At 41.3% G+C, this 12,480-nt stretch overlaps 1 protein-coding gene across 2 annotated transcripts in view; it reads right to left on the reverse strand.

The window, feature by feature from the left end:
* Positions 1-12,480, reverse strand: part of prkn (parkin RBR E3 ubiquitin protein ligase) — a 1,109,690-nt gene that overhangs the window by 928,045 nt on the left and 169,165 nt on the right. The window contains exon 2 of one of the 2 annotated variants that reach the window (XM_043696306.1): positions 6,429-6,592. The exons of the other annotated variant lie outside the window; for it this stretch is intronic. Within the exon in view, the coding sequence (XP_043552241.1) occupies positions 6,429-6,592 (164 nt within the window). The remainder of the gene's footprint in view (positions 1-6,428; positions 6,593-12,480) is intronic. 2 annotated transcript variants of the gene reach the window in all.

Consider the following 12,480-nt stretch of genomic DNA (forward strand, 5'->3'; position numbering starts at 1 on the left):
AAATGTATCACAGACAAAGAGAGTGCCTATAAAGTGGCCAAGAGCATGGGAAATCAGAAGATTGGAAAGACTACAAAACAAACACAGGATAACAAAGAGAGAAATAAGGAAGGATTAGATAAGATTAGATTACTTACAGTGTGGAAACAGGCCCTTCGGCCCAACAAGTCCACACCGACCCGCCGAAGCGCAACCCACCAATACCCCTACATTTACCCCTTTAACCTAACATGACGGGCAATTTAGCATGGCCAATTCACCTGACCTGCACATCTTTGGACTGTGGGAGGAAACCGGAGCACCCGGAGGAAACCCACGCTGACACGGGGAGAATGTGCAAACTCCACACAGTCGCCTGAGGCGGGAATTGAACCCGGGTCTCTGGCGCTGTGAGGCAGCAGTGCTAACCACTGTGCCACCATGCCGCCCATGGAGTGTATCAAATATGAAGGTAAGCTAGTGAGTAATATTAGAAATGAAAGTAAAAGTTTCTTTCAATACATAAGAAAGAAAAGAGAGGCAAAAGTCAAGATTGGGCCACTCCAAACTGATGTCGCAAGGCTAGTGATGGGAGATAAGAAAATAGCTGAAGAACTTAATAAATACTTTGTGTCAGTCTTCACAGTGGAAGACATGAGTAATATCTCAACAATTAAGGAGAGTCAAGGGGAAGGGTTGGCTATGGTGGCCATTACAAAGGAGAAAGTACTTGATAAGCTAAAAGGTCTAAAAATTGATTAATCTCCTGGGCCGGATGGGCTACATCGTAGAGTTCTGAGGGAGGTGGCTGAAGAAATAGTGGAGGCGTTGGTTGTAATATTTCAAAAATCACTGGAGTCAGGGAAAGTCCCAGATGATTGGAAAATCGCTGTTGTAACCCCCTTGTTCAAGAAAGGATCAAGACAAAAGATGGAAAACTATAGGCCGATTAGCCTAACCTTGGTTGAAGATAAAATTCTAGAATCCATTGTTAAGGATGAGATTTCTAAATTCTTGGAAGTGCAGGGTTGAATTAGAATAAGTCAGCATGGATTTAGTAAGGGCAGGTCCTGCCTGACAAACCTATTAGAATTCTTTGAAGAGGTAACAAATAGGTTAGACCAGGGAAACCCAGTGGATGCTATCTGCTTAGACATCCAAAAGGCCTCTGATAAGGTGCCTCACAGAAGGCTGCTGAGTAAGGTGAGGGCCCATGGTGTTCAAGATGAGGTACTGGCATATATTGAGCATTGGCTGTCTGACAGAAGGCAGGGAGTTGGGATGAAAGGTTCTTTTTCGGAATGACAGCTGGTGACAAGTGGTGTCTCGCAGGGTTCAGTGTTGGGGCCCCAGCTATTCACTTTATGTATAAATGATCTGGATGAAGAGACTGGGGGCATTCTGGCAAAGTTCGTCGATGATACGAAGTTAGGTGGACATGCAGATAGTTCTGAGGAGGTGGGGAGGCCACAGAAAGATTTAGACAGTTTACGAGAGTGGTCCAAGAAATGGCTATGAAATTCAATGTGAGCAAATGCGAGGTCTTGCACTTTGGAAAAAAGAACACAGGCATAGACTATTTTATAAACGGTGAGAAAATTCATAAAGCCAAAGTACAAAGGGGTCTGGGAGTGCTAGTACAGGATTCTCTAAAGGTTGACTTGCAGATTGAATCCATGGTTAAGAAGCAAATGTAATGTTGTCATTTATTTCAAGAAGTTGGAATATAAAAGCAGTGATGTGCTATTGAGACTTTGTAAAGCTCTGGTTAGGCCCCATTTAGAAATACTGTGTCCAGTTTTGGGCCCCACACTTCAGGAAGGACACATTGGCAGTGGAATGTGTGCAGCAAATATTCATACGGATGATCCCTAGAATGGTAGGCCTAACAGACGATGAATGGCTGAGAATCCTGGGATTGGATTCATTAGAGTTTAGAAGATTGAGGGGAGATCTAATAGAAACTTGCATGGCTTAAAAAGGGTGGATGCTGGGAAATTGTTTCCATCAGGCGAGGATACTAGAACTCGAGGGCACAACCTCAGAATTAGAGAGGGTCAATTTATAACAGAAATGAGGAGACATTTCTCCAGCCAGAGAGTGGTGGCCTGTGGAATTCACTGCCATGGAGCGCAGTGGAAGCCGAGACGTTAAATGTCTTCAAGGCAGAGATTGATAAATTCTTGACCTCGCAAGGAATTAAAGGATATCGGGAGAGTGCGGGTAAGTGGCGTTGAAATGCCCATCAGCCATGATTGAATGGTGGAGTGGACTCGATGGGCCGAATGGCCTTACTTCCACTCCTCTGGTCTTAAGGACAAAAATTACCGCAGGCAGCTCCCCCATATTCGTGGGAATGGCTGGGTAAACCCTGGACAACTATACAGGTCCTTGCATGGGCTCAATGTTCTGAGTCATTGTAGAGACTCACTCAACATGCTTGGACGTGCATAGAGTTTATCCAAAGAAGGGAATGACAATAGGAAAGCTGTGTACATCTTGTGCAATACACTGACTTCCAGAACTGTTGGTCACCGATAACAGGCCATTGTTTGCCAGCTGGGAACTTGAATATTTCCTGAGATTGAATGGTATTCGAATATAAGGACAGCTTCATACCATCCATCATCCAGTGACAGAAAGTGGCTTGGCAGAAAGAGCAATCCAAACTTTAAAGGTAGATTTGAAGAAACAGCCTATAGCTTCGTTAGATACCAAACTGTCCCAGTTCCTATTTGATTACAGGACCACCCTCATGCAATAACAGGGATACTCCCAGCACAGTTGCTAATGGGGAGAAGATTCTGAATCAGGTTAAATCTGACCTTACCGGAGCTGGGGGAGGGTGAAATAGCATCAGAAATCCCACACTGGAAGCCAGACTCACACCAAGTTAGAGAGACAGTTACGACACGGGATAAGATTTGGTGCTGGAATCACAGAAATGGTCCTGCAAGAGTAAGAGCCTTGGTCATTGCAAAGTCAGCACCAGTGACATATAAGGCTCAGGTAGGAATGAAGATCCTGAATAAGCGTGTGGACCGTATGAATGCAGCAAACTTGCAAACAGTACGGGAGCAAATCATCCCCTCTTCGCAGTACAGTCGGAACCCTTGAGGTCTCTGTCTCTGTCTCTGTCAAGTGTTGAACAGATCTCTGAATCTGAGATGAACATGACAGATCTCGCCGCATGATGCCTTTGCTGCCTGAAGAACAGAGTGAATTTCTTCCAAGATGCTCCGCGCACAAGAGGCAAATTTCTGTGCATTGCAGAGTACCGTATCCGAGTAGAGACGGAGGAACCTGATCCAGTGCTAACACACCCCAGATGGCGCAACAGGAAAAAGGACCATCCTATGTCCTCACACTCAGAGGGACAGGGATGTAGTAATTATAATGAGATCTGCCAGGTGGACCCCATCTGTTCCAATCAGGGAGCCCTGGCTGACAGATTAAAAAGTGGAGTGAGAGACATTCTGACACACTGAGAACTGGCTCTGAAGGAACTGGATCAGTTTCAAGGACTTTCTATGTGTAACTAAAGTGTGACAGGGTGACAGTATACTGGCCTCTGTGGAGTTTCTTTTCACTTCACAATCAGCTAACTTCACTCAGCGAGTCTGATCCCTGAGGTTTTCCCCAGACTTCAGTTTTGCTGAGCTACATTAAGCAAAGGTGTAGACAGGATAGATCGAGTGAATCCTGAGTACAGTATAAAGGCAGTAGGAGTATACTTAAGAGGGAAATGAGGAGGGTAAAAAGGGGACATGACATAGCTTTGGCAAATAGAGTTAAGGAGAATCCAAAGGGTTTTTACAAATACATTAAGGAAAGAAGGGTAACTAGGGAGAGAATAGGGCCCCTCAAACATCAGCAAGGCGGCCTTTATGGGGGAGATACTAAACGAGTATTTTGCATCAGTGTTTACTGTGGAAAAGGACATGGAAGATATAAAATGTAGGGAATTAGATGGTGACATCTTTAAAAATATCCATATTACAGAGGAGGAAGTGCTGAATGTCTTGAAACACATAAAAGTGGATAAATCCCCAGGACCTGATCAGTGTACCCTAGAACTCTGGGAAGCTGGGGAAGTGATTGCTCAGCCTTTTACTGAGATATTTGTATCATTGATAGTCACAGGTGAGGTGCCAGAAGACTGGAGGTCGGCAAACGTGGTACCACTCTTTAAGAAAGGTGGTAAGGATAAGCCAGGGAACTATTAGACCAGTGAGCCTGACCTTGGTGGTGGACACATTGGAGGGAATCCTGAGGGACAGGATGTACATGCATTTGGAAAGGCAAGGACTGATTAGGGATAGTCAACATGGCTTTATGCATGAAAAATCATGTCTCACAAACGTGATTGAGTTTTTTGAAGAAGTAACAAAGAGGATTGATGAGGGCAGAGAGGTAGATGTGATCCATATGGATTTCAGTAAGGCATTTGACAAGGTTCCCCATGGGAGACTGGTGAGCAAGGTTGGATCTCATGGAATACAGAGAGAACTCGCCATTTGGATATAGAACTGGCTCAAAGGTGGAAGACAGGTGGTGGTGGTGGAAGGTTGTTTTTCAGACTGGAGGCCTGTGACCAGTGCAATGCCACTAGGATCAGTGCTGGGTCCACTACTTTTAGTCATTTATATAAATGATTTGGATGTGATCACAAGAGGTATAGTTAGTACGTTTGCAGATGACACCAAAATTGGAAGTGTAGTGGACAGCGAAGAGGACTACCTCAGATTACAACAGGATCTTGACCAGATGGGCCAATGGGATGAGAAGTGGCAGATGGAGTTTAATTTCTTAAATGTGAGGTGCTGCATTTTGAAAAAGCATTTCTTAACAGGGCTTATACACTTAATGGTAATGCCCTAGAGAGTGTTGCTGAACAAAGAGCGTAGGTTCATAGCTCCTTGTAAGTGGAGTTGCAGGTGGCTAGGATAGTGAAGAAGGCGTTTGGTATGCTTTCCTTTATTGGTCAGAGTATTGAGTACAGGAATTGGGAGATCATGTTGAGGCTGTACAGGACATCGGTTAGGCCACTGTTGGAATATTGTGTGCAATTCTAGTCTCCTTCCGATTGGAAAGATGTTTTGAAATTTGAAAGGGTTCAGAAAAGATTTACAAGGATGTTGCCAGGGTTGGAGGATTTAAGCGATAGAGAGAGGTTGAATAGGCTATGGCTATTTTCCCTGGAGCATCGGAGGCTGATGGGTTGCCTTATAGAGGTTTATAAAATCATGAGGGGCATAGAAAGGATAAATATACAAAGTCTTTTCCCTGGGGTAGGGGAGTCCAGAACTAGAGGATAGGTTTAGGATAAGAGGGGAAAGATATAAAAGAGACCTAAGGGGCAACGTTTTCACTCAGAGGGTGGTATGTATATGGAATGAGCTGCCAGAGGAAGTAGTGGAGGCTAGTACAATTGCAACATTTAAAAGGCATCTGGAAGGGTACATGAATTGGAAGGGTTTGGAGGGATATGGTCCAGGTGCTGGCAGGTGGGATTAGCTTGGGTTGGGATATCTGGTTGGCGTGGACGGGTTGGACCGAAGGGTCTGTTTCCGTGCTGTACATCTCTATGACTCTATGCTTGTGAGCTTTTCAATCTCCACTCTTAGCTGTACTGAAGTACTAATGCTTGCAGGTCTCTTCTGAGCCCTTTACAGCTTTTTCTAACGGAGAAACAGTGACCTTCCCACCGTACCTGATCCCCAAGGTTAAGTCCTGACTCCATAATTTAACTGCCTACTAATTCCTAAAACTTCTGTTAGAATACAGTGATAGTTTCACTTCTTTCATGTGTAAATCACAAAACCCTTTTTTTTTAAAAAGTTGCATTTTTGGGTAACCATTCGGTATTTAACAAGTGACTACATTTTAGTTACCCATATAATCATTTATGGATTAATGTTCATTCACTTAAAGCAAAAGCACAAGAGGTTCCCTTACAGTAAAAGCAAATCACAAATACACAAAATTCAGTGAAAAAAGACAAAAAAAGTTCAAACATACATGTTCTACATATTTAATTTGCCACTTATCTTGCTTCTGGGGCCACACTCGGGCCACACACTTCTGCCATTATGTCAATGATATCACATCGCATTCACATTTTCTTGTTCAAAAATTGATCCAATTATATAAAACAGGAATGTTGAAAAAATCTGAAGAAAAGAAACAGTGATGGACAACTAGCTCACCCAGACAGCAAACATTTGCTCAATTAGTGCAGACTTGTCTCTTGCCCTTACTTACACTTTTGCTGCATAATTAAGAAGGTCAGAATTAATGAAGCTGCATTGAATAAAGTTCAAGAAATCCCTAGTTACTGTTTATTCTATGACATCTGAGATCTGAATGTCAGATAGGCATTATTAGAGCTATGAACCACAGGCTTGGCAGCCTCCCAGCAACAAAAGAAAAATTCAAGTGGGATTTACCTGCAGTGTCAAGTCATTCCTCAGCTCCTTTCCAGCAAAGATAACGCACAACTGGTCAAATGGAACTCCTTGTCTCTTAGCAACAGCCTCCTTAAGCTGCAAGATCCTGGCATTTGTATCAACCTCCACCGGGAATCCATGGCTCAAATTGAACCTAACAAACACTGATCCAAAACATCAATTAATACTAATAGATCAATACTAATGGACAACATATAGTTTATAATCCCATCAGTACTCTAGGTAATTTATAAACTAAAATTAACCAAAAATTTAATTATGATGTCTCAGGTGATATAACAAGATAGATATCCCTTAAAATGGCAAACTGGTTATCTCAACAACTTCTCTTCATAACCTATGCACATCCTTTCAAATAATTTAATTCATATTTGCACTCAGCAGAATTTCTATTGAGAATTTCTATTCTTTCCTTAAACAGTAATAACTTAAGTCTACTGGTAAATGTACAATATTAACAGTGCAATAAATACAAGAATATATAATTTCAATAAATAACGAGCTCAACTGATTACAATTTAAAAGCCACAAAAAGAGTGTCGAAGAATTGAGGAAAATTACAATTATTAAAGAAATCAAATAAAGTAAACTTGCAAAGGACCCTGCAGGCTTGTATTTTTGCAGTCTACTGCTTGTAGAATGAATTAGCATTTATGCATGTGGACATAATACAAACGATTCACAATATTTTTAAAAGATTTAATTCCTGTCAAGTAAATACAAAAACTGATCATAAAAATTATTCACCTCATCAAAATATGTAGGCTGATAACAAATAATATCCTATGTGTAAGTATCAAGAAATCAATTCACTACTACTTTTCCGATAGCAATTAAGGATGGGCATTAAATGCTAGCCTAGCCAGCAATGCACAAATCCTGTGAATGAATTAATATGGTTTGAAACTCTGTGGCACAAACCTTTAAAAGGCTTCTACAAATAACAGAACTTTTAGAAACTAGATGTTGAGGAGAATTCTATGTTCTTTTTCAAATGTATCAAAAGACAATGCGTTTTGATTTACTGATGCATTTTCATATGCTCAAGCAGGTGTTCAAATACTCAGGAATTGTGGATGCACATTTCTACTTGCTACATTAAAGCCTCAGCTATTTGCTGGCAGGAATTGAACCTTAAAATGTCAGAGGGTTTTCTATGTCTAGGTATCTTATTCTGTCTCTGTTTGAAATGTGTGTGGGTTGATCTGAAATTTCCAGATTTGTCAGCTTGAGTTTCCTTAAAAGTTGTTTCTGTCACATTTACGGCATTCCTGTGACAGCCAGCGATAGCTCTTTCACAATTACAGACAAGAAAGTGGGGAATCCGCTGACAAACAAGAGCAAGGCAGAAATAGCATGAAGCTGCTCTTCGAGAAAGAATGAAGTGGCAGAATATCACTGCACAGTACCAGGTAGTGAGAGTTGATAGCAAGGATAGCAGAGAGGAGGCAACATATTTAATTGTAACTCACAACTGTCTTACCTCAATGGCAAATTACATTAGATTATTTACAGTGTGGAAACAGGCCCTTCGGCCCAACAAGTCCAAACCGACCCTCCGCAGAGCAACCAATATCTTTCGAGAGTAAGGAGATCAAAACTGCATAAATATTCTCGGGTTTATCTTGCCAAGGCCTTACATATTTACTTCAAGAGTGACCAGACAAGGTTGAGAGTTTAGGGCTATGGTGTTGGCATTACTCCAACCAGCAGGGCCTCCAAAACCTTGCCCAAAAAGCAGGACACTGATTTCCTGCTACTGAGTATCAGCATATCTGCTGAGTGGCAAATTGTTCCAGGTATAGCTCACAGTCAGATGAGGTGGAAATTGAAAGTGAGACATGCCATAGAGTCGATATGGGTCATTAATTATGCAGTTTTGGTAAGATATGGTGACAGAACACATGAGATTTCACAGTGAAATGCCTTCCAAAAAACATACGTTCTAACTGTGAATTTCTGTGTTCCCCTCTGTATACACTAAATCTTTTTATTTTTAATTTCCTATATTTTTTTTTATAGATATTTTTATTAGAAATTTAACATTTTTACAAGTTTACAAAAATAAACAAAACTCTCAGATATAAACATGTGGACCAAAACGAAAAAAGAACTTTTCAAAACAAAAGATAGCTGTTTTGAAAATGCTGCATGTTTTAAAAACAAGTAACCATACACTCATTGTAAGCACCATTTACACAGCTATTTGTTTGTGTAGTGATTGAAGTGTGGTTGCAGATGATATAAAGTTGAGGGGCTGTTTATAGATGGAACTTCAGTTGGTACAAAGTAGCCAAAGGGTAACTAGAGCTGGGTAATAAATGAATAGAAAAAAGCGTATCTTTCCTTCAGCAGCTTCTGCAAGTTGTAACTTTTAACTGATATGTCAGAGATTTCTTTAAGTAAACCAACTACCCTGTACCTCTTGCAAACTAGTGGAAGCATCTGGAAAAGAATCACCAAGAAGTATTCTGACCAGTATATGAATAGCTCAGGTACCAGTGAAATGTCTTTGCAGTCTTTCCCTCTATCCACACCCATTCTTCGTGCCTTATTATCAGTGAAGGAGAGTTAAAAAATGATTATAGTTTTCATTTGTTGATGTATGCCAATGGTTCATAACTGTTAACTTGGTGCTTGTAATAACTGGAAATTTTTGTGGTCAGAACAGAAACCTGTTCTGTGTTTTCTGTCAACTTGGATTAAGAAGACAGGTAAACTGTGAAACCATTGCATATTTTTGAGAATCTTTAACTTTTATAATGAAATAGCAATTCCAGTGCATTACCATAGTGAAACATGACACCTCTCTCCATGGTCACCTTCCTACACTATGGCATTTCTCTAATATTTGATAGAATTTTAGAATTTGAGTATTGTGGTAATTTGAGTGGGAATTTTAGAATTTGAGTATGTCAGGTTGGAGAAAGTGAGGACTGCAGATCCTAGAGATCAGAATCAAAAAGTGTACTGCTGAAAAAAGCTGGTCAGGCAGCATCCTAGGAGCACGAGAGTCAACATTTTGAGCATAAGCTCTTGATGGAGGTATGGGGTGATGGTGATTGGTCAGAGTGGAGGGTGGAACAGATATGTGGGAAAGACAGGTTGGATAGATAAGAGGCTGGCGCCGAGTTGGAGGGTTGGATTCGGGATAAGGTCAGGGGAGGGGAGTTGAGGAAACTGGAGAAATCAACATTAATCCTGTGTGGTTGAAGGGTCCCAAGGTGGAAGATGAGGCATTCTTCCTCCAGGCATTGGGTGGCTAGAATCTGGCGGTGGAGGAGGTCCAGGACTTGCATGTCCTTGGCCGAAAGGAAGGGGGAATTGAAGTGTTTAGCCACAGGGCAGTGAGTTGTTTAGTGTGTGTGTGTGTCCCAGAGATGTTCTCTGAAACATTCAGCAAGTTGGCATCCTGTCTCCCCAATGTAGAGGAGACCACATCGGGAGCAGTAGATGACATGTGACGAGCTGCAGGAAAATCTCTGCCGGATGTGGAAGAATCCTTTGGGGCCTTTAGTGGAGGTGAGGCGGGAGGTGTGGGCGCAGGCATCTAAACAGTTCTTCAATGTCGTGGATTCCCACCACTACCATCCCTTCAGACAGTGAGCTTCAGACCCAAAGCCCTTTAATCCCCTCTAAACCTTGTGCTCCTGACATTAAAACTGTGGCCCCTCATTATTGACTTCTCCACCAAGGGGAAATGTTTCTCCATATCCAACCTGTCTATGCAAATCACAACTTAGTACACCTTAATCAGATTCCCTTCAGCTTTCTCTGCTCTCAGGGCAATAAAATTCTTTCCAGTCTCTCTTTGTAGCTAAAAAAGACAAAAGCATTTCATTCTAATCCAAATTAGTCTAATGGTAATTGACAGTTGTCATCAGAGATACAGTGAGACTTTTCTCCAGTTCATTGCTCAAGTCGTTTCCAGGAATCCTGTTTAACCATTTCTTTTCTGTTAAGCTGTAAGATTCTGATTTTTATTTAGCTTCACAAGTGAGCAGAATTTTGGAAATTTTAATACAGATTCAAAATTTGTTTTCTTATAGAATCCCTATAGTGTGGAAACAGGTAATTTGGCCCAACAAATCCACACCAATCTGCCGAAGAAAATTCCACCCAACCCATCCCCCTACTCTCTCCCTGTTACCCTGCATTTCCCATGGCTAATGCACCTAACCTACACATTGCTGAAAACTATGGGTAACTTAGCATGACCAATCCACCTCACTTGCATGTTTTTGGACTATGGGAGGAAACCACAGCAACCCACGCAGACATGGGGAAATCGGCGGGAACTCCACACAGACAGTTGCTCGAGGTTGAAATCAAACATGGTTGCCTAGTACTGTGAAGCAGCAGTTCTAACCACTGAGCCACCATGCCACCCTCTGTTGTTGTTCAAAGTGTAATGCAAGTGCCTCAATGCTTTTCATTTTGTAGATGATAATATTATTTACATTTTTGAAAAAAAAGTCTCTATGAAAGACAAATAAAACTGCCATATAATCACTGATCACAGTGAAAAGTACCCAAAACAAACCTGCCATTCACTTTCTATTCTCTGAGCTCAAGTTCATATGCAATGAGGATTTGGTATGGAGTTACAAATATCTTTACTTCTTATGGCTCTAAACATTTCATGGTTGCGAATTATTCAGTAAGATCCAACTAGTGAATTTTGTATTGAAAGTACTAGTTATAAAATTTAAGCAAGGATAAGTTCCCAATTTGCAAGTTATGTTTTTTTTAAAAATTGCTTGAGTTACTGAAAGGAAGGAAACAAGGATGATTGAAATTGTCAAAGATGATAGTTGGCTCTTTTGCAAACACATAAAGACATTGTGAGTTGTATTTTCCCAAACATCTGGGGTTATTTGGAAGCAGGAGGATACAGAACTTTCCTCTTTACATCAGAACTAGATATTCCAAAGGGCAGCTGGAATGGTGAAAGAACCTCAGACTCGAATGCAGTGAAGAAAGTCTCAATAAGACTTCAATCTCTCCTGAATCATGTAGACAATCCACAATAAAATATATGGCTGATGTGGCTACCTACTGTACAAATGACACCTCAAAGTCTGTTCAGTAAAAGGGTCACTGGGCACGAAATGCTCACTCTGCTTTCTCTCCTTGATGCTACCATACCTGCTGAGTATCTCCAGCAATTTCCATTTTTATTTCAGATTTTCAGCATCCGCAGTTCTTTGTTTTATTTTATGGGAAGGTAATCAAGCCTGTTTACTAAGCAATTTACTTCAATTTTACTGAGATTTTCAAATTTCTAAGAAGATCCGTTTTCCTCCTACAGTCCAATGATGTGCCGGTTAGTTGGATTGCCATGCTAAATTGCCATAGTATCCAATGTGCAGGCTAAGTGGCTTAGTCATGGGGAAATGCCAGGTTACAGGGATAGTGTGTGGAGGGGGGTTCTGGCTGGGATGCTGTTCAGAAGTCGGTGTGGACTTGCTGAGCCAAATGGCCTGTTTCCACACTGTAAGGATTCTATGATTTTATGTGTACAAAAACCATAATTTGCAAGGTCTAAGGTCTTTATCCTTTGTGCGTATGATGCTGTCATCATAGTTTTAATGACAATTTCGCTAACCAACCAATGCGTTGCTCGAGAACAATTGTAACCTCAGGATGTTGCCTTAAGCTTGAGCCAAGGGCAAGGTTTTATTGCATGTCCATGGTTTGATCAGGGATTCCACGGTCGCAGTCAGACAAGGTTTTGAGGTACCATTGGTACACTAAGTAACAACATCAGCCATGCATTTATTGAGGATTGTCCACATGCTTCAGGAGAGATTGCAGCCTGATTATTGAGACCTCACTTTCTCCTCTCATCATAGTTTTAATGACAATTTCGCTAACCAGCCAATGCGTTGCTCGAGAACAATTATAACCTCAGGATGTTGCCTTAAGCTTGAGCCAAGGTCAAGGTTTTATTGCATGTCCATGGTTTGATCAGGGATTCCACGGTCGCAGTCGGACAAGGTTTTGAGGTACCATTGGTACACTAAGTAAC

The sequence above is a fragment of the Chiloscyllium plagiosum genome, chromosome 9 (assembly GCF_004010195.1).
Source record: "Chiloscyllium plagiosum isolate BGI_BamShark_2017 chromosome 9, ASM401019v2, whole genome shotgun sequence".
NCBI lineage: Eukaryota > Metazoa > Chordata > Chondrichthyes > Orectolobiformes > Hemiscylliidae > Chiloscyllium > Chiloscyllium plagiosum.